Source organism: Chanos chanos, chromosome 9 (assembly GCF_902362185.1).
Source record: "Chanos chanos chromosome 9, fChaCha1.1, whole genome shotgun sequence".
Classification (NCBI taxonomy): domain Eukaryota; kingdom Metazoa; phylum Chordata; class Actinopteri; order Gonorynchiformes; family Chanidae; genus Chanos; species Chanos chanos.
In genome coordinates, this window is record NC_044503.1 from 33226846 (window position 1) to 33247816 (window position 20971).

Genomic DNA, 20971 nt, shown 5'->3' on the forward strand with positions numbered 1-20971 from the left:
ACACACAAAGACCGAAAAAGGGAAACTGCCAGCGGCCAATCTCCTGCCTACACTCGTTTTTTTTGTCGTACTTCGCGTCAGTTTGAATGGGGACGAGAAGAAACGGTAGTGTTAAAGACAGATATATATATATACTAACATCCTTCGGCATGAGCGAGACCAAAACAAACCCGCCCGTGATTGGTCGACGGCAGGATGGCTGACCAATCGCTGGCGGCCGTTTCTGGTTTTCGCTCGGTATAGAAAGTGACAGCGCTGACTACAGCTGCAGCTCTGCTTCCTGTCAATATGTTTTCACCTCTCCTTCTCTTTCCTGTCCACAGTCACTCTCTCTCTCTCTCTCGGTTATGCAGGTTTGTCTGTTTTGTGGGCGGTGATGAAAGCCATACCGTGCGTTCTAAAGTGTGTGTTGAGGTCGGTGGCTTTGTCGAAGCGTCGGCCACACACCCTACACGCTAGTTTACCTTCCTTCTCCTCCCCCTGCGACCCCCGCATTGCCCACGGCGACCCGGGAGACCCCACCGAGGCGCCCGCCCCGTCAGAGGGTTAGGCCGCCGTGGCGGTCGTCCCCGAGGGCGTCGCCGGCGCCGCCCCACCGGCCGAGGGCCGCGTCCCCGGCGCTGTCGGCGGGGGGCGTCGCGTACGCGGTGGCTGATGAAGCGGTGGCGGCTGAGGGGAGGGGGGCCGGAGGCAAAACATGCCCCGCACTGCTGACACTGCAAGGCCCCGCCCCCGTCGCCGCGGTGAGTTGGGATGTGTTGCAGAAACTCCTCCTTGTCCTCTGTAACGAACCCGCAGGGCATGCAGCGGAAGCCCGACACCTCCGGCTCTTCTGCCACGCCCCCTCGGCCGTGTCTGTTTGCGCCGACCAATCCGTTGTCTTCCTCCATAGAGGCTCCACCCATTGCGGCGGGACCGCCATCATGCTCAGAGGAGCTGTCAGCAACGTCACCAAAACGAGTCGAGCGCCTCTGAGAGAAAAATATGTCAAAAAAAAAAAAGTAAGGCCATCTGATGAATGTGTGTGTGATGACAACAAATACCACATATGTACACAGGGACGGTCATTTTACACACACGTTTGGAAGGTGTGTAGTCATATTTGCATACACTGCCTGGCCAAAAAAAAAAGTCGCTGTTTGGATTAGGAGCCTCTGGAGGCAGTGTTATGATCTGGGGTCGCTTCAGCTGGTCAGTGTCTAGGCTCAGCAACGTTATGTGACAATAAAATGAAGTCAGCTGAGGACCTGAATGTACCGAATGAGCAGGTTATCCCATCAATGGACTTTTCTTCCCTGATGGCACAGGCATAGTCCACAACGACAATGCCAAGATTTATTGGGCTCAAATTGTGAAAGAGTGGTTCAGGGAACACGAGAAATCATTTTCACGCATTAAATTTGCCACCGCAGAGTCCTGACTTAACCCTATTGAAAGTCTTGGGATGTGCTGGGAAGGCTTTCGGAGTGGTTCGACTCTCCCGTCATCAGCAAGATCTCGGCCAAAAGTTAACGCAACTCTGGGCGGAAATAAATGTCGTGACGTTGCACAAGGTTGTTCGAAACGATGCCACGGCAATGCGAACCGTAATCAAAGCTAAAGGCGCTCCAACAAAATATTCAGAGTGTGCGACCTTTTTTTTGGCCAAGCAGTGTATGCGGACAGTGACAGTACATTTATATTTGGTAACACTGCGGCCATATCTGTATACGGGGATAACTGACATACGTACACACACGTATAAGGGCCGTAATGGTGCATGTGAGTACAGTAACGTTATATGTGGATTTGGGAACAGTGGTGTTATGCATGTATGTGAGGACCATAACGTCACACACGGATTTGAGGTCTGTTTTGTTACAGACACATTTTAGGACAGGAACGCTGTGTGTGGATTTGGGGATATTAGCATTGCACATGCATGTGAGGGCTATAATGTTACACACTTTACTGGGGAGAGTTGTGTTACACACACACACACATATGATGTTATGCGTGGATTTGGGGATAACAGTGTTACACACATGTATTTGGAGATACTTGTTACACATGCATGTGAGGACAGTGATGTCACACATGTATTTGGGGACAGTAGTGTTACGTGTGCATGAGAGGACAGCACTATTACACGTGGCCTTTGGAATATTAGTTTTATATACACATATGGGGACAGTTATGTTACACATGCATATGAGAACAGTAACATAACAGCAGCACAGCAGAGGACAGTAATGTTACATTTGAGATATTAATGTTATACACACATGTGGGGACAATCACATTACATTTGGGGTATTATACACACATGTGGGGACAATAATGTTACATTTTGGATATTAATGTTACACACACACACACACATGTGAAGACATATAGGAAGCAAGCACGTGAGAACAGCAATGTTATATGCATACACAGAAACATACAACTTAAGTCATACAGATATACATTTATGGTGCGTGAGAACAATGTGCCCTGTATGAATGTAAGTAGATTTGGTGTGTGCGTGAGAACGGAAATGCTGTAGGGCAATAACGACATTTTTTGAGTCATGTGTGGATGCGTCAGCTGACCTTGGTCTCCATGGCAACCCCACTCTGCGGGGTCTGCCCTCCGTGCTCCTCCTGTATGTGTTTCTCTAAGAGCAGCCGACTCATGAAACTCCTCTTACGCTCAGTGCACAGCCTGGACATACACACACACAGACACACACACACACAAAAGGATTATATATGGTGTTAAAGTTCGTTGGTACTGAAGAATAAAGGAAGAAAGCAAGGACAAGTAAGGTTAAAATTCCATTCATTGACTGAATATGCATCTTTGCATAAGCCATGCGTTCAGGTAAACTTTCTCAGATAAACATCATTCAACACTCTGAGTACGTGTGTACTGCACATTGTACTGCACATTTGTACTTGTGTGTGTGTGTGTGTATATGCATGCTCATCTATGTGTATATGTAGATGTAGATATATAGGTATTTGCATGTGTGTGTGTGTGTGTGTGTGTGTGTGAATGCTTAGTGTGTTATACTCACTGGCAGAGGAAAGTTCGTTTCATGCCTTTGTGTTTGACGCGGATATGGCGTCTCAGGCTGGAGGAAGAAGAGAAGGAACCTTCGCACTGTGTGCAGGGGAATTTCTTCATCATCTGTCCCACAGAAAAGAGAGACGACAGTCCACTGACTATTAATACAACATTCATTTCAACCACAGGGAAATCTCCTCAAATTTGAATGGCCAAAGGATAACACTATGGTTATCAGGGGCACCTGAAACTACACTCTAATCCTCATTTTTTCAGGGAAATTCCAGAACCTGGGAGAATTCTAAATGCTCATTCTAAAGAATCACGTCACATAAAATTGCTATTCTGAACGATATTCAAATGTACAATTTAATTTAACAACTAATGCAGAATCGCATTACTATGACACTACTGTTTATGTATTAATGCTATTATTAATGTATTCCAAATAATCACGCCAAACAATGCTAAAACTAATGGGGTAACCTATATGTTGGTTTAACATGCGATGCGATATTTCATAAACATTTCATATGTCACAATACAGTCTGACAGGATAAATTGTATCCATTATCGCAATGTCGGTGGGCAATGTTGACTAAACTCAATTCAGTCCAACTTAGCACGTCTAGCATCCCAGGCTCCTAACCTTGTTGTGCTGCTCGGCCATATGGGTAATGTAGTTCTCTTTGTCCGTGTAGCATGTCTGACACTCTGCGCAGCTCCAGGTTGCGTTGGTCTTGCTGTCGGTTGTTCCGGAAGTCTCTCCGGGCTCTCCCTCCCTCTCTCTGTCCTCCTCTTCCTCTTCCTCCTCCTGCTCCCTCCCCCACTCCTCCCCGTCAGAGCTCTCCATCTTTATCCCGCTCTGGCCCCGTGTGGCCGACAGCGCCGAGGAAGCCGGGGCGAGGGAGGTTGCCATGGTGATGGAGGACTCCTGTTTGATGCTTGGATCCCTGTGAGCTGTCTGGGTAGGGCAAAGACAGAATCGAGGAAAAACACAGAGGTAAAAAGAGAGAGAGAGAGAGAGAGAATGGAAGAACAACAGGTATCATAAATGACCCAAATAATCTCTGCGAAAGCTGAAAAATGTACTAAAAAGCACAACATATAAAACCATCATCTGACGAGGTCATAATGAACAAAAAGGTGCTTTGGCAGCTACATTCTGAGAGCTGATCATTTCGTAAAAGTTTGTAACGGGGAAATACAGACCATCCAGAGAACCCACTTAACAATTAAAATGAAATAGAAACGGAACAACGTAACCTCAATCCATCATTTAACTCAACACATGTTTGACACAATTTTGAAAACAGACAACGTTACACAGAGAAACACAGGCCAGTAAAACATGAACTGAAAAAAAGTTCCGAACCTTCATGTGTTCCATCAGGGAACCTCGCTGAGCGTAGAGTTTGGTGCAGTCAGGACATTTAAAGATGTGCACCTTCTGCTTAGCCAAGTGAGTGTCAAAATGCACAAAGAGCAGTGCCTTCTGGGTAAAAACCGTCTCACACATCACACACTTATAGATCATCCTTAAAAAAAAAAGAAAAAGAAACAGAGTGCAAAAGAGTCAGAGAGAGAGAGAGAGAGAGAGAGAACAGAATGTGAGATCAAGGCAGATACCCAAACGAATGTACGATACAAACACACACACACACACGCACACGCACACAAACACACACACACACACACTCACGCACACACACACGCACACACACGCACACACACACACGGGTCCATACTTGGCCTGTGCGGGGGACACGTTGGGGTGCTGACTGGTGAAGTGGGTCTGGGCGCTGGGGGCAGATTTAAAGGCCATGGGGCAGGAGGGGCATTTATGGAAGACCTCACAATGAGTCGTCTGTATGTGAGACTTCACTGAGTTCAAGCCCCCAAACACGACCTGACAACTCGAACACCTGAACACACAGACAGACAGAGAGACAAAGAGAGAGAGAGAGAGAGAGAGAGAGAGACAGAGAGAGAGACAGAAAGAGAGAGACTGGTTAATCAGATTTCTGAAAGTCTATTAACGTTGTATTACCAGTCTATTACCTTTTTATAAAGTAAAGGTATATGCCTGTGTGAAGTATGGTGCTGTGGTTGGATGTGCCTCGGCATAACACAAACTGATGGTGTCCTGAATGCCAGTTATGTGCCTGTGTTTGCCAGATGTGAAATCGAGATTCATGGGTGTGTGTGTGTGTTGCTGAAGGTTTATGTGTGAGTGTGTGTGTGTGTTTACTTGTAGTCGACACGGCACGGGTAGCGCAGGCAAGCCTGGTGAAGGTTTGTGTGTGTGTGTGCGTGTGCGTGTGTGTGTGTTTACCTGTAGCCTATGCGGCGTGCGTAGTGCAGGCAGGCCTGGTGAAGGTGTGTGTTGAAGCTGGCCTGTCGGGCAATGCCGCCACATTCGGGGCAAACGTGAGGGGGGCGGGACTTGTGTATGCGCTGGTGGGCAGCAGCACTGCACGGATTGGGCAAGAGCATCGGGGGAGAGCACTGAGTACAGGACTACAGAAAGAGAGAGAGAGAGAGAGAGAGAGAGAGGGAGGGAGAGAGATTTAGTTTTTGCTTTTACATAGGCAATTAATTCACTTAAATAAGTATGTCTATACACGGTCATACCACTTTAGGCGCGCGCGCACACACACACACACACACTTTGATGTACACTCACCGCGTCGGTGGCCGAGGCTTTGACCTCTTGGAAGTGGGCCACGACCTCTGCCCTCCCATTGAACTGAGTCTTACATTCCGGACACCTAAGAGTCAATTAAAAACACAAAATCACCCGTGATGGTTTTGTACCAAAAAAAAAAGGACCAGAACCTTATGTTTTTACCCCTGTGTCTGTTATTACCTATAAAAACCTGTACTGATGAATGATTACTCCACATTGTTTTTACCTGTTATTAACGTACTGCAGAGGCTCTGAGTTTTTACAGGGCAGCGGGAGGAGCACCTGGGGACCAGGGGCGGGGCTTTCCTCTTTACCTGGGCTGGGAGTAACGGGTAGTGGGGAAGACACAGAGGGAGACAGCACACCTGAGAGAGAGAGACAGACAGAGAGAGACAGACAGAGAGAGGACGTCAGTGAGAAACGTACACGGAGAGAGATAAAGAGTACAGAACAACACCAGCAAACACCGTTCCCCTTTGGATTACGATGAAGCCAAACGCACAAAGAGGGTGCAACGCGCCAACTACCGACGTGCTCATTCTCCGTCTCTCGCATCTGCGCACGCGTTCCATTCCGACTCTCACCTATCGGAGTGGTGTCCTGCTGTCCTATCATCTGCTCCACGCTGACGGGCCGCATGACCAGGTGGGAACACTGCATGACCAGGCCTCTCTCTTTGTGCTCGCGGGCGTGGAGGAGCAGGCTGCACTTGTTGAAGAAGGCCAGTCGCTTGGCGCAGTGGTTACACGTCACCTCGATCCTCAGCGACCGCCTGTCGTAGTGCCTCGCCAGGCTGCGCTCCAGAGCGAACGAGTCCCCGCACTCCAGGCACCGGTACCCCGCGGCGGGCATGGGGAGACCCCACTCCGGGGGCGGAGGGGTGGAGAGGTCGGGCCGGTAGCTAGGCAACAGGTTCTTGCTGTTGAGGATCCTGTTGAAAGCCTCCACGAGGCTGGACTGGCTCCGGGAGATGACCGCGCCCGGGCTGTTGACGATGGACGCCGGTTTGGACGCCTGCGAGACGGCGGAGATGGTCGACGCCACGTTCCCGTTGACCGTTTTCTGGCCCAGGGTGCGTACGTTGATCCCGCCGGAGGAAGAGGAGGAGGAAGGAGACGAAGAGGAGACGGAAGGGAGCGTGGCCGTTTTGGTGATGCTGACCGCCGTGGCCGAGACGATTTTGTTTTGCGCCTTGCTGGCCGCCATCAGCATGGCCGTGCTGGCGTCATGCAACGTCGACACGGGCAAAACCGTGACCTTCGAACCCGCCGCCTGACCCAAGGCGGTAGCGGCGGGCCTTTTCGGTCGTGTGATCACCTTTCGGCCCTCCGGTTGGTTTTTTGGGCCATCTTGACCCCTGGGTCCCCCTCCTTGCGCTCTGGGTGCGACCCTGGTCACGGTCCGAGTGATACTCCCCGTGGGGGTCTTAATAGTCTTGATCCGGACCTTGAGGGGTCTTGATAACGCTCCTTGGGAGGATCCTGTGGCTTTCGCGCTGGTGGAAACCACCGGAACGGGAGCAGCGGCCTTCCCTGCCTCATCCACTTCCATTCCTTCCTCGGGCTCCTGTCCATCCCCAGTTTTTACACGTTGGGTGTTCAGCGACACACTCTTCACACCCTCGGCATCGGCGCCGTCTCTAGGGGCCTCCCCCGACCCCTCCTTCCCAGACTCGACCCCACCCGACTGGGCAGAGGGTAAAGACGGCGTGGCCTGAGCGGGGCTGGAGCTTTTCTTGACGGGCGCCGATCCTGACGCGTTGGCCGAGGAAGAGGAGGGCATTTCCGGATCGGGGCTTTCGGGAGAGTCCCTCTCTTCGATGATGTGCTCTAGGCTTCGCTCTTCGAAGGGCGGTTCATTTACGGTGTTTGCGGGGGCGGGCGCGGTGGTCCTGCTTTGAGCCGTGACCAGATGGGGTGCAGAGGGCGACACCGCTTTTGGGATGGGGGCGGTCTCTCCGATTTGGGGGTTGTTGGCGGGTAGCGGTGCGGCAGGGAGAGAGGAAGAGGATGGAGACGGAGAAGACGGAGAAGGAGAGTGGAACATTCCGGAAGACGACCTGTGCCTCCGAGGGAACGGGGGAGGCGAGCACATCTGGGAATCAGGGCTCTCTTGGATCACAAGCGGAGGACTCCCGAGATCCGGTTCCGAATCTTCATCTTCCGAAAGGAGGCGTCGAACTCCTCCACCCATAGGAGTGCCGTTAAATGGCTGAGTAGAAGGAGGGATGGGGGAGGCAGAGGGGAGGTGAGGCTCGTCTCCGGCGAGAGCAGAGCGAGGGAGGAGTGGACCTATAAACTGAGATGGGGAGGATGAGGAGGAGGAGACCGAAGGAGGAGGAAGGGGCAGAGAGACACGTAAGGAGAAGGCGTCCCCTCCCTCGCTCGCTGTCTTGGGGGAGCGAGGCGTCCAGAGTTCTCCGTTGGACTGGGTTTGTGTTTGGGGGGGTCGTAAGGTGGTCTCAGAAGACCCAGCTGAAGCCGCCTCGAACCCGTTATGGATCAGCGGTTCTGACGACACCAGGCCCTGTATTCTGGGACCCAGGCGTGGAGCCATGAGACCACCTGAGACTGACCCGTCACCACCTGCATCAGAACTCCCTCCCTGACTTCCTCTCCCTTCCTCTTCATCTTCCTCTCCTTCTCCAAAGGCATCGGAGCGAACCCTGTTCTTCACGATCACACTCACCACTGGCGGGTCGTTTTGAGAACTCAGAGGGACAACTGGGGGAGGTTGCTGAGTTTCAGGAGGACTTGGGGGTCTTAGATTGGGACCCCCTGCTCCTGCTTTTCCAACGCCTGCTCCAGAGCCGCTGTGACTCCCGTCGGAATCTTCCGGAGCAGACTGAATGGCCTCTTTGGCGTCGATATCGGGAATGTCAAACGCTGCCAACAAGTCGTCAAAATCTGGGGTCTTCATGTCCCCCATTCCCGTATGGCGGACGGATACCTGCGAGAAGACAAGTCAACATTTAATTCCACAGCAGACAGCAGCAGAGCGCTTAGGTTAAAAGTTCTCACGCCTCGCAAAACCGTCAGTTATTATTAATGCTCTTAACGCGTTATTACATGATGCTCGTTAATAAACACGTTCTTTTCTACTGGGTTCTAATGCCAGGTGCTCGCGCATAATCAAACTGCGACGACAAGCATGACGTGGATAATGAGTTTCACTGGTTGTTAGCCCGCTTTGCTAGTTCCTCAAACGTAAGCCACACTGAAACAAGCGCCGTAACGGTCGGTTTCGGGGTGTAACAGTATAATTGTGCACACTGATTATCAATATGTGCAAAACGCTCACATTGCATTTTAGCTTATCATGTCTACCTGGACATTCCATGATCTCATAGCGTTTCGCGGAACTGCTGGCTAGTCTAATTTAGCTATCTAAACTAGCGAGCGACCAAGCTTACCGCCGATATAAATAAACAATGCGGAATACATGAAGCCAGTCTAAACAACAGTCGTTAACGACCTGCACGCTTGACGTGCAAAATGAGTTAAAATAGACGCATCTGATCGTCATATGTCCTTACATAGCCTTTCACGTACTTAGACATTATGAGTGTCTGCAAGGCTACAAGCTAAGGGCTAACTCTCATGTCAGGCTGGCTAGATGCCATCACCAATGGTCACATATCTAGCTAGTCAGCTAGCTTAGCTAGCGCCCCAACAAGTGCGGTTTGGAAAGCTTCAGTCAATTTTGAACGTTCTGATAGGTGTTTGTACAGTTACAGGCGCGCAATAGTTAATTAAAATGTCTTTCGGTAATATGAGAAAAGGTTCGACTGAGATATGTTGCTCAAATCGGGCATTTCGCAGAGAAATAGGTTGTGTGTTTACCTGCGCGAGGATTCCCAACTGTTCCTTTTTCTTCTTCGTCTGGTCTTTGCAACGTTAGGTTCTGATTTCGAGGAATGACCAGCGCCACCCACTGTGTGTTTTGACAACTAACGCCACTTCGCTCTCTTTTGCTCGTTGTCAGGACGGTACTCCTGCATTTGAAAAATGTGTTAGGAATTTAATTTACGAATAATTTACACGTGCCTTCCTGTAAGGCATCACATTACACGCCAGGTCGTAAATACGGATTTCTTCCGTTTTGAGACGAATCCATACACCTGTCAGGTTAAACAGGTTCATTCTGAAGGAAATGAAAGTGACAATAAGGCATCACGATGCGCATCTCCAACTGTTTTAACTCGTGGCAACAAGCAAGACTAAGTGTACAAGATTCATGCAGGAAAAAATTAAAGCACTTTAACTGGGCAAAACACCAGCGCTCTTAAGGGTCTCTTTCATGTGAATGCAATATTGGTTTGTGCAATCCTGACGTAGTAGCTGTCATTTTGTCGTAATTGTCTGGGCTCCTTTTACGAGCAGTGCTATTCAGGAGATGAGAAGCAAAAAACATTTTGCAGTTTTGTAACAGACCCTCTGACACATTGACATCACCAACCAAATGGCTGCATCCAATCTCACCCAAAGTATTTATATTTATTTAGACATCAGGCATATGTTGTAAATTTCTCAGCATATTTCAATATTTGGAATACTCCATTAAAAAAAAAAATATGCACAATATGCACTAACCAAGACACACGTGAATACAGAGATATATTTAAAAAAAACAACAAAGAAATCCTATGAATAAAGAATCAATCAACTTGGAAAAGAAAAAAAGAAACAAACAATAACTGTTATCTATTCAGAAAAATGAGTTTGTTGTTATCCATTTTCAGTAAAGAACCCCGGTAGTGTGAAAGATTAGAAATGGGAAGGACAGGAGAGCGATGTCACAGAAAAAAAGGTTCTAGAATCTTACATCTGAATGCTCTGTGTACAGAAGCTTTGTTAGAACCGGGACTATTTCCTTGAGAATTCTAGAATATGCTCTCTTCTTATCGACATCACGCTCAAAAAAATGAATTTCTAACAAGTGTGATCATGAGACTGAGGTCAAACCGAAATCTAGTCAGAGACAGTCTTCGTTCTGGATGCATGTATAATGTTTTATTTGCTGTCCGTGACTCTTTCAGATCTCGGCCAGTCACTCTATTTGTTAGCTGCGGTCCGTCTCCTCGTTCATTTCTTCTTCTCCTCATCTTTCTTCCCTGCTGGTGGTTTGGCTCCGCCCCTGGTTGCCAAGGAGCCCATGGCATCCCGAATGGCCTCGTTGTTTGGGTCGACGCCTGGGAGGTTCTCTAGAACGCTCTGTAGGAACTCTGGATCCTGCATTACATCATAATCTTCCTCATCCTACAGAGAGAGAGAGAGAGAGAGAGAGAGAGACAGTGAAATTAGAGATCAGCTCTTCCTAAAAATCTTACCACACACTCATTCAGAAGGCTGCAGAGTTTAGAGGGGGGATTGGCCAACCTTAGCACTCTCAGTGTTTACAGCCGCTCCTGCATCCGTGTCCATAGATTCTGCCCCAGTGAACTCTGATCACAGCAACCAGAGAGAGAGAGAAGTGAGGGAGATGCATGATAGAGAGAGGACACAAAGACCAGGATCCTAATCTAACCTAACTTTATATGACTCCCTCCAAATGAGGAGTTTGGTTTTCATCCAATTAAAAACAGTTTATTAAAGAGTGTGTGAACAGGGTCATTTGTATAAGGTTAGGGCATAAAAACGTGTTTGTGTGTGAGTGTGTGTGTGTGTCTGTACTCTGGGGCCAGAGCGTGAGTGTGTGAACTGACCCTGTCCACTTCCCTGCATGGACATTTGCAGGGCGTAGGCGATCTGCTCGTCTTCTGTCATGCGGCTGAAATCGGGCAGAACCGCGGTGCCACCGCCGCCGCCGCTCGACTGGGCCACGGACATCTTCAGCAGGGCGTCGTCCGATTCTGCGCAGAACCAGAACCCAGTTGGACAGGCAACCAATGTTTAAAACCACTCAGCACAGCATTAAAATCCTACGCTCCAACAGTACACCCAGCCCATAAGAGAACATTATGAATGGCTATTCACTAAGAAAACTGTCGATATTGCGAGATATGACTCACAAATGTGAATAACATTCAGAGAAATACGTTATGGGTACAGCACACTCCGTACTGTCTACTCATCTTTAGCCTCAATCAGTTTCTTTACATATTTCTTTCTTTCTTTCCTTATAAGCTTCTCTCTCTCTCCTCTTCATCTGTCACTTCTGTTCCACATCCCTCGTTCTTTCTATGTGGTGAGGTCTCTGTTCATGCCGTTATCTCTTTTCTTCAATTTGATTCATTACTCATCTCGACATCTCCCTTCTCTCTCTCTCACTCACCGTCCACGGTCGGGGTTGTTACTCCGGCCTCCGCTGCGGAGGCCACCGCCGCCCTGCGCGCCTCCTCCTCCTGCCGCGCTCTCTGCTCCTCCATAGACACCCTCAGGGCCTGAGAGAGAGAGAGAGAGAGAGAGAGACAGAGAAAGAGGGGGGGGGGGGGGGGGGGGGGGGGGGGGGGGGGGAGACAGAGACAGAGAGTGAGGGAGAGACAGAGACAGAGAGTGAGAGAGAGAGAGAGTGTTGAAATGGTACAAAGGACAAAGTGAAAATGTGTCATTTTACGTTGAGTACCCTTAACTCATTTTAAGATTGCCGCTAAAGACAACGTGATCTTTATTAAATTTAGCACACTTTATTATTTTTTTTATACAAAACATATAACTTTTAAACGATAAATGTTTTGTTATATGTTAAATTTATACTTGACAACATGCTGTCTTGCCTGTCTCATCTCCCATTACCGTCTGAGCCAAGAGAAAAATTTACAGCAGTTTAAATTCCTTCGAACACTCAATATCGCGCCCACTATCCTTGACTGACAAAACACTGTCCAATCATTCTGCAGTCTGAAAAAAACCACTCACCAGTGCCAGTTCGGGGTCTGCGCTGGGGTCCACCCCAAACTCAAAGTCACTGGCACCCAGGCCCATCATTGTGCCTCCCTCCCCCTCCAGGATGGGTGAGGAGAGCAGGGCGTCGGCCAGGCTGGGACCAGGGGGTACAGTCACCAGGTGGGAGCCGGTGCCCTCTTTTCCATTCAGAGTGTTCACAAACGCAGTCAATTTCTCCGTGTTCATTTCCTAGGCGGCGCGTGAGAGCAGGTGTCGTGGGTCAATGTTTGTTACAGGAGAGAAAGAAAGAAAGAAGAGACCAAAAAGGACAGGTAAATGTGAAAGAAGGAAAGGAAGAAAGAGCAGACTGAAAGTGACAGACTGAACACGGGGTATATTAAGGAGAAGAGTGAGAGAGAGTGAGAGAGAGAGAGAGAGAGAGAGAGAGCGAGCGAGCATTGGGTAGTTTTTTGGTGTGAAATGACTAGTTGGTTGTTTCTCACCTCCTCCCCAAAGTTAATAATGTCCACATTGACTTTCTCCTTCTTCAGACGTTTGGCCATTTTCACCAGCTGTGAAACAACGAGATGGGAACCACAATACGCATTAAAGCAACGATGAGACACAAAAAAAGTGCCTTTATCAAAACACAACATCAACAACAACAACATCAGATATTTAAAAACAGTGTAACTCTCACATCTTTCTCATTGTCCTCCACTGGAGAGCCCACGAAGGCGATGATTCTCATTTTATGGTTCTTCCCCTGTCTGTGTTTCAGAGCCAACTGGGTCAGAGGGAACGTAGGGAGGGATAAGACCATTGAGAAGAGAGATTAAAAAAAGAGAGATCACACATTATAAATCCTGTGACGGGGTTTAGCCACCAAGTAAAGACACTGAAACCCTTAGCGGAGCACTGGGGATGGGGAGGACAGGGCAAATCTATGGGTTTCGTGAGGACTAGCAGTTTTAAGTATTGTGTATCTATGGTGGAGTAGTGAAAGAGTCACTCATTTTTTCAGTGGCAGGGCTCTGGCAGGACTTAAATGATGTGTGTGTGTGTGTGTGTGTGTGAGAGAGAGAGACTCACGTGTGCTACTCTGATGCCTGTACAGAAACTGATGGTTCCCCTGGGTTGCACAGCGTGAAGCTTGGACAGAATCCTTCCCGTGTCGGGGGTTAGAGTGGTCAACACCTCACAGTTACTTCAGAACACACACACACACACACACACAAATACAACAGCAAGTGAATGAGTTAATCACATCACATCACATCTCTCCTTATTAACAAAAAAAGAAAGCAGCTACACACACAAACAGACACAGAAGAGAAAGAGAGAGTGTGTGTGTGTGTGTGTGTGAGAGAGAGAGAGAGAGAGAGAGAGAGAGAGAGAGAGAGAAAGATGTAGCTGCATACTTGGCCATTGTAATAAGGCCCACGTTGTTCTCAGGGTTGCTGCGCGTCTTTGAGTGACACACGATATTGACAGCATCCTGCTGCGCCTGTAGTCTGGTCGGTAAGAAATCCCCATTGCGCATGTACTCACTGTTGTCCACGCTGTAGACATACACAGAGAGGGGGGAAGAGAGGTTGACGAGAGACGTTTGGCTCCCGTGTGGTGCACTCGCCGACACTTGCCATTCCACGAAACACACGGAGGTCCGTGGGGCAGCAACTGTACGTGCTTGGCGTGTTGGTTTAAGTCACTATGCTACGCTTGTCGTTATTAATGGACAGCAAGACGTCTAAGTCGTCATGGCTATCACTCGTTGACGCCAAGCAGCTAACAGTGATAAAGCATTACGTGGCTGGTTGTAGACCCGTGGAAGCCCTGTAGATTTACGGGGTTCAGGAAAGTAACCGGGTATTCCAAATAACGAGGAGAAAAACGGGGAGGGCATAATCATATATAAATTACATGATTCATTTCGTAAATCTCTTGGGCAAAAGTAGAACGATTCTGCGAATTAACTGTGCAGCCCTCTCCGTGTTCCCATGTCATTACCCGATAAAGGTGTAGATATCAGTCGCACCCTTAACTCTTCGTTATTAAATATGAATATTTAATTCTGAGGGATAACGTTATAATATGAATCTTTAGCTATACACAGCCAATGTGACTGGCATATGTCACGGACTCGATATCAATTAGTTACAGTGTAAGGAAGAAAGACACCTCCGGTAAAAACTTGCGCTAGCTTAGCTAAGCTATGTTGTTTGTTGTCAGTGACTCAGGAAAACCAGAGAACTTCCCGGTTAAAATACCACAGCTTAATCTATTTTTTACAATTAAATCTGACCTTTGAGTGAACGTAACTCATACCAATGCAATGCTTAAGTTTCCATAGACGCAAACCACCAAAAACAGGGTTCATAATAACAATATTCTTTTATCTTACCAAACCATAGTACTTTCAAGCACCATCTTGGAAGCTGTCTGTCGCGAAGAATGACATCACTGGTTAGCTGTGCCGTCACTAGCCTATGCAAATATTCCGCGCCTTATAGTATGGGAAATGTAGTTCTTTTTTACTGCTTCGACACCCAGCTCCTACATGCAATTTCTCAAGAGTCTGGGACCATCGGTTTTGGCTGTTGTTCAGCCCCGCAAAACTGCCAGGTTGTTAACACAGGATAACAGGAAAACGTGTTATATAGTAATATGACCTCACAAATAACTGGAAAAATTAAGTGTATACTGACTTATTGACCTGACTCCTTGTTGCTGGCCTGAATTAACTCTGATTAATTGAAAAGAGTATATATAAAATAAACAATATAGACATGGTCCTGTTCAAAACTGAGCACGTTCCCAAACAAAACAAAATGCTGTTCAGAAAGAAAGAAAAGAGAGAAAAGAGAGAGAGAGGAAAAAAAAAAGTCTGCAGCCATTTAAAAAATATTTTTAATTCTTTAAAATCAGACAGACAATGTGGAAAATCACCATCACCACATGACTGAAAAGATGGAAGGAGAGACAGCGCAGCAAACACCGCAAGAGAGAAAAAAAAAAAGGCATTTCTGTGACATCTTATATACATATGAAACATTTTATACAGGCCCAGTAAAAATATAGTCATCAAAGCGTTTACGGCTGTCACAGCCATAGAGACTCCTGAAAACGGCGAGACATTCACATGTTTACAAACAAACGAAAGAAAAAAACAAACAAAAAAAAAAGCAAAAGGAAGATTTCTTTTTTTTCCACTTATTTATAATGGATACAAATACATAACACAGCTGAGAGTCCAAAGACATGAAATACAAAAAAAAAAAAAGTTTACATTTTCAAATACTCCTTCAACTTTCCTCTTCGCCTAGTAAGTAATACAACCAAAATTCTGTTGTTCGGAAAGAGATTTTCAGCCAGATTACATGATACATACAGTCGTCTACGATACATAGAGAACACATCATTCATAACAGACCAACAAAAAGATTTAAAAAAAAAAAAAAAAAAACACACACACACAAAAGATTCTTAATAAATACGATTCTCAAAGGTCAAACATTGGCAGAAATGACTGGTATTGTAATAAGTCCGAGTGTCTTCGTATGTTCACGTTTGTATGTATTTGTTTATTTATCTGTAGTGTCAGAGTTGCCAGCATAAAAGTCCTTTCTGAATTGTGCGAGACTGTGATGTCTATTATACGTCGGTCGATTTAAAAAAAAAAAAGATCTCCGCTAATCCGCTCGCCAAAGAAACGATCCGACGCTGTCAAAAGATTGCTTAAATCGAGGTACGATTTAGTCAGCAACAGTCAACAGTGCGCGAATCAAATTCTCCATTTGATTCTGCACCGAATGCCCTCTCCACTCAAAAATTCAGTTCCCGTCGTTTCAGCAAACCCTGGTGTGGCCGCGGTCGGCCTCTGTACTTGATCGAGGCGTTGATCAGTTCTTCGCAGTGGCACCGCTAGGACTCGACTAGACAAGAACTACAACGCTGATGACCAGTTGAGGCTTTGCTCTGAGCGGAAATGAGGCTGACGGCAGTGGAGAGTTGAGACAGGGCCGAGGTACTTCCTGGTCACTCTCTTTGAGGAATGGGCCGAGCATTCGTGTGTTTGTGAGGGGTTTCTTTTTTCTTTTTTTTCTTTTTTTTGCACTGATGTAACGTGTTAGGAGAACACTGACATGGAAAACACAAGGCGAATAATGATTGCGAGGCAACAAACTGGAATGAACAATTTGGAAACAAAGAGGGGTAAAGTTCTGGGGGGGGGTTCAGAAAGCCGGTTTAGCGAAAATCCAGAGAAAGTTGTAAACCTCCTAATAGAAGAGCCCTGTGACTTTGTTTTGCTAGGAGAATGAAGCCACAGGGCTCCTCTATTAGGAGGTTTACTACTTTCTCTGGATTTTCGCTAAATCTGCTTTCTCCCCCCCCCCCCCCAGAACTTTACCCCTCTTTACCCACATGATAAAAACTGAGAGGAGCAGTAGAACTGCATTTCTGATTCAGTTTCTTTTCACACCAAACAGGTTTTTTTAAAACTAAAGCCATAATGTACAATTATCAAGAAAAGGCAACGAATGCAACAGAAAATGAGGGAGGAGAAAAAAAAAAAAAAAGAAAAAACATTGTGGAAACATTTGCTGCTAACCTGCAGCAAACAAAGTCACACAATTTCACTTCTCATACGCCACTGCAACAACAGATTCACCTCTTGTTCTAACCAAAGGAGAAATCAAAGTGAAACTCTTTAAAGTAACTGTATTACAAAAAAAAGAGAGAAAGAGAGAGAAAAAAACAGTTTATCAACCTGGCTATACAGAGGTTCCACCCTAAGTTCAGAACACAAACAAACCAACCAACCAAGAGGTAAATCCATCGCAGCTGTAATGAATTCTTAACATTACCATCTTAAATAATATTAATATCTTATACTATAGTAACATATTCTAACACTGAGTTCTATGTAAGCCACCTCTCCGTCTCTCAAAAGTATTCAGAGTCCTAAAGAAAACCAGAAAGTCACGTTAACATTTGAAAAGGGAAAACGGAAACAGGTTTTAAGTCTTAATTGAACCCAGCTGAGTGTGTTCCTGCATTTAAAAAAAAAAACAAAAGCCTTAATTATGTGCTTTAACAGAGGGGAGGGAACATCTTTCAGAGAACTGCCCCCCCCCCCCCCACTCCAAAACTAGAACAATTCTTCTAAAGTCATTTAGTTTACGAATGCCAAATCAAAGCAACCCTCCAGTGTAGTCCAGTTCCAATACTCCAGTAATACGTCCCTTCTTCGTGGGCTCTCCTGTGTGGAAGGAGACTACACAACAGAAGAGCACTCAAGTTGAGGACACAAGGCAAAGTGGAAAAGTTTTGGAACACGACCTTGGCATTTTTACAGTTGGAAAGTGAGTTCCCAAGGTCATTTGAAGGGTAAAAAAAAAAAAAAGAATGACTTATGGTAGAACCAAACAGACAAAATAATAATAATAAAAAAAAAAAAATCTCCTTTTCAACATTGTGCCATGACAGCTTAAAAAAAAGGGGGGGGGGGGGGGTTGGATGTGTCTGACTGAGACTATTTCGCTGTTGCGCCTGAAAGTCCGGCGAGTGACCTGTGAGTCGACTTGTGTTTGTTCCACGGCAACATTTGTTCACGATTCTCACCATCTCCTCAGATTGGTGGGCTTTGATTTATTGTTTTAAGTTACTTGTGCAATTCTGTCTGTGTAACTACAGCTTTGTTTGTTTAAAAAAAAAAAAAAAAAAAAAAAAAAAAAAAAAACAAGTGTCTTGTCTCTTGAATTTGTGCTAACAGTCCATTTCAGGGCAGTGTTACTGGCTGCCATGTTGTTTCCTGTTTTTTTTCCCCCTACGTTTCAGTTTTTTCTGTCATAATCTTTGGTTCTATGGCTTTGACCCAAAGAGTTCTTCCTCAGTTTTCATCATAAATACCTGGCCAGCATTAACACAACATCTCAATAAAAAAAAACAAACAAACAAACAAAAAAAAAAACCAAATTCATGTCTTTTTTTTTTCTTTATATCTTTTGTTTCAACACCCACTTGCTCAGTAAAAGCCTTGAAACAGCTCTCGCTGCGTATTGTGTGTCAAACAGGGGATTCACTCAAGAGACTCTAACTAACATTCACGGATCTAAAAAAGGCAGACACACAATGCAGAAACGATTCTAGAGCATCTGAACAAAAGGCTGAGATTCCACGGTCGCATTCCAGAATGTTCCTCGCCTTCTCGAACACCGACCGCAATATGATTGGATGGGGGGGAGGGGGGAAGGCACAGTAGCAACATTCCACACTATATCAACAATTCTCTCACCGATCCAAGCTGTTTTTCCAGTCTGTGTTCACCAAGGAATAAGAGAAAGGCGAGGAAACTCTCTTTTTTTTTTTTTCGTCGAGTTTTGGAATCAGACCCGTATCCTTGGTAACCTTCCCATTTCCTTCTCTGCGTCCTCATGTGCCTTTTAAACATTAAAAACATTTTCCCTTCCCATTGTGTTTCGATTTTTTTTTTTTTTTTTTTGCAATTTTATTTTCATTATACTCATAAACTCATATACTCATGGACTTTGTTCGTGAGAAGACACAAAAGCATCTGGTTTCATCAGATTTAGTAAGATGTTTACACACACACACATTTGAATACATTCTAGGGACAATGACTGAAAGAGCAGTGATGTGTACAGCACTGGAAGCAATGGAAACTTGCTATGGAAGCAGAGCGTTGAGTTTCACTGAAACCATGGAAGCTTTGGAAACCAGAGCGGCCGTCATGTCCAAAAAGAGCCTTTGAGTAGCTGCTTCTTAAATGAACAGACTCGGAAAATATTTACAGCGAGGACGCGAAAAACCAAGAGCACTTGAACGCTTTGTAGCTTTATGACCGAGAGACAAATAAATATGAGATGGATTTCAGTAAATATTTATACTGTGTGTTTCCAAGAGCAAGCTACAAAGCTTTAGTGTATATACACACTTCCAAAAGCAAACTTGTTCAATGACCCCCCCCCCCCCCTTCCTCCTCCCCAAGGAACATCCGAGCTTAACGCATCTCTATAGGTTTAGTTCTCAGGAAAACGATATTACACGCTGAAAACCGAGCCACGTTGGTCCAGAAAAGGTAAAGCATAGATATTTGTGTCCAGCACAAATGGATGGGGTTGGGGGTTATTAATGCAGCAGGCTGACTGTTTACTTCGTCGAGAACGACGTTTGGAAGACGCTGTGGCACGCAAGGGATTACTAAGCAAAACGAGCCGCATCACGAAAAAGGCGAGTTACTTTTTTTTTTTTTTTTTTGGTAACGCACGTGCGAACACAAAAATGTCGATGGAAAATATATACAAACTATTTACAGCTACACGCTGTCATAATGAAGGTTACTGGAGTGTGTTTAAAAAAAAAAATCAGAATTATAAGGCCCACCCCTACTTTCTACCCTGTTGCTTGATTGGTCCGTTGTTCATCGGCTGAGGGTAAAAGTTCACGACAGACAGGTGAACGGGGGTTTCGACGGCGTATCAAAACGACAAAAAAAAAAGAGAACAGAAGAAAGTTTCTAAGAAACAAAAAAAGAAAAACCACGCACACGAAAAGAAAAAGTAGTAAAGCACTAGCACCTAAGCACAGCTCAACACAGATTGCCAAAAGAAACAAAAGGCAAAACAAAAAGGCACAAACACAGACATCACGCTAGCAGAGGCAATGTTCCTGGGTCATTTTCATAACTGTCAGCCCTTGCAGGATGTTGGCACAAATGTTTTGCATTAATTTTTCAAAGGCCAATTTTTTTTTTCTGCCACCATCTGTGACTTGTATTAACATTCAGAAGTCTCTTTGTTCAAACTCTGAGTTTGTTTGTTTGTTTGTTTGTTTGTTTGTTTGTTTTCCTACGGAGCACATGAGGTCAAGGCAGAGAAGGACCCTGGAAAGAAAACCAGACACATTCGGAGATACAGAAGGTTCTAGAACACACATTCGGAGATACAGACGGTTCTAGAACACACATTCAAAGATACAGAAGGTTCTAGAACACACATTCAAAGATACAGAAGGTTCTAGAACAGCTCATAAATAATTGCTAAGTCCAATCTCCGGCAGGTTTCACCAAACTTCCAACAGAACTAAAAAAAAAAAAAATCAAAAATAACATTGACATGATTACAGAGCTCCCCTAAGTGACATGTGCTATAGTAACTACTGCATAATAATCTTAATAACAATAATAATAATAATAATATTAATGTGTGATGACATAATGTTGACATAGTTCAACTTTGAGGCCTTCGTGGTCACTGGCCACGAACGAGGGCGATCACATTGAAGTTAAATAACCTGGAGCACAGCGTCACTCACTCCCATTACACCCAGTTACACCATACCAGTATACCCAGTAAAATACTGTCAGGTGCAGGGGGACAAAAAAAAAAAAAAAAAAAAAGCCTGT

General features: G+C 45.8%; 2 protein-coding genes across 3 annotated transcripts; both read right to left on the bottom strand.

Moving 5' to 3' along the window:
• Positions 1-329: 329 nt before the first annotated feature.
• znf687a (zinc finger protein 687a) lies at positions 330-9580 on the bottom strand. The gene is made up of 12 exons (XM_030784850.1): positions 9562-9580; positions 6304-8668; positions 5946-6084; positions 5717-5801; positions 5366-5550; positions 4779-4955; positions 4406-4568; positions 3680-3994; positions 3041-3153; positions 2574-2685; positions 550-971; positions 330-517 (listed from the first exon to the last, which is right to left on the bottom strand). Exons 2-12 carry the CDS (start codon positions 8645-8647, stop codon positions 346-348), a joined length of 4227 nt encoding a protein of 1408 aa, XP_030640710.1. The 5' UTR covers positions 8648-8668; positions 9562-9580; the 3' UTR covers positions 330-345.
• A 609-nt stretch (positions 9581-10189) lies between these two features.
• LOC115820358 (26S proteasome non-ATPase regulatory subunit 4-like) lies at positions 10190-14985 on the bottom strand. 2 transcript variants are annotated; one of them, XM_030783911.1, is made up of 10 exons: positions 14948-14985; positions 13965-14105; positions 13636-13750; positions 13244-13330; positions 13047-13115; positions 12577-12792; positions 11993-12101; positions 11424-11570; positions 11098-11162; positions 10190-10977 (listed from the first exon to the last, which is right to left on the bottom strand). In XM_030783911.1, the coding sequence occupies exons 1-10, from the start codon at positions 14971-14973 to the stop codon at positions 10804-10806; spliced, it is 1149 nt and encodes a 382-aa protein (XP_030639771.1). In that variant the 5' UTR covers positions 14974-14985; the 3' UTR covers positions 10190-10803. The 2 variants fall into 2 exon arrangements, with proteins under 2 accessions (XP_030639771.1, XP_030639772.1); XM_030783912.1 differs by having other exon boundaries at positions 11424-11574; positions 11988-12101.
• Positions 14986-20971: the final 5986 nt, after the last annotated feature.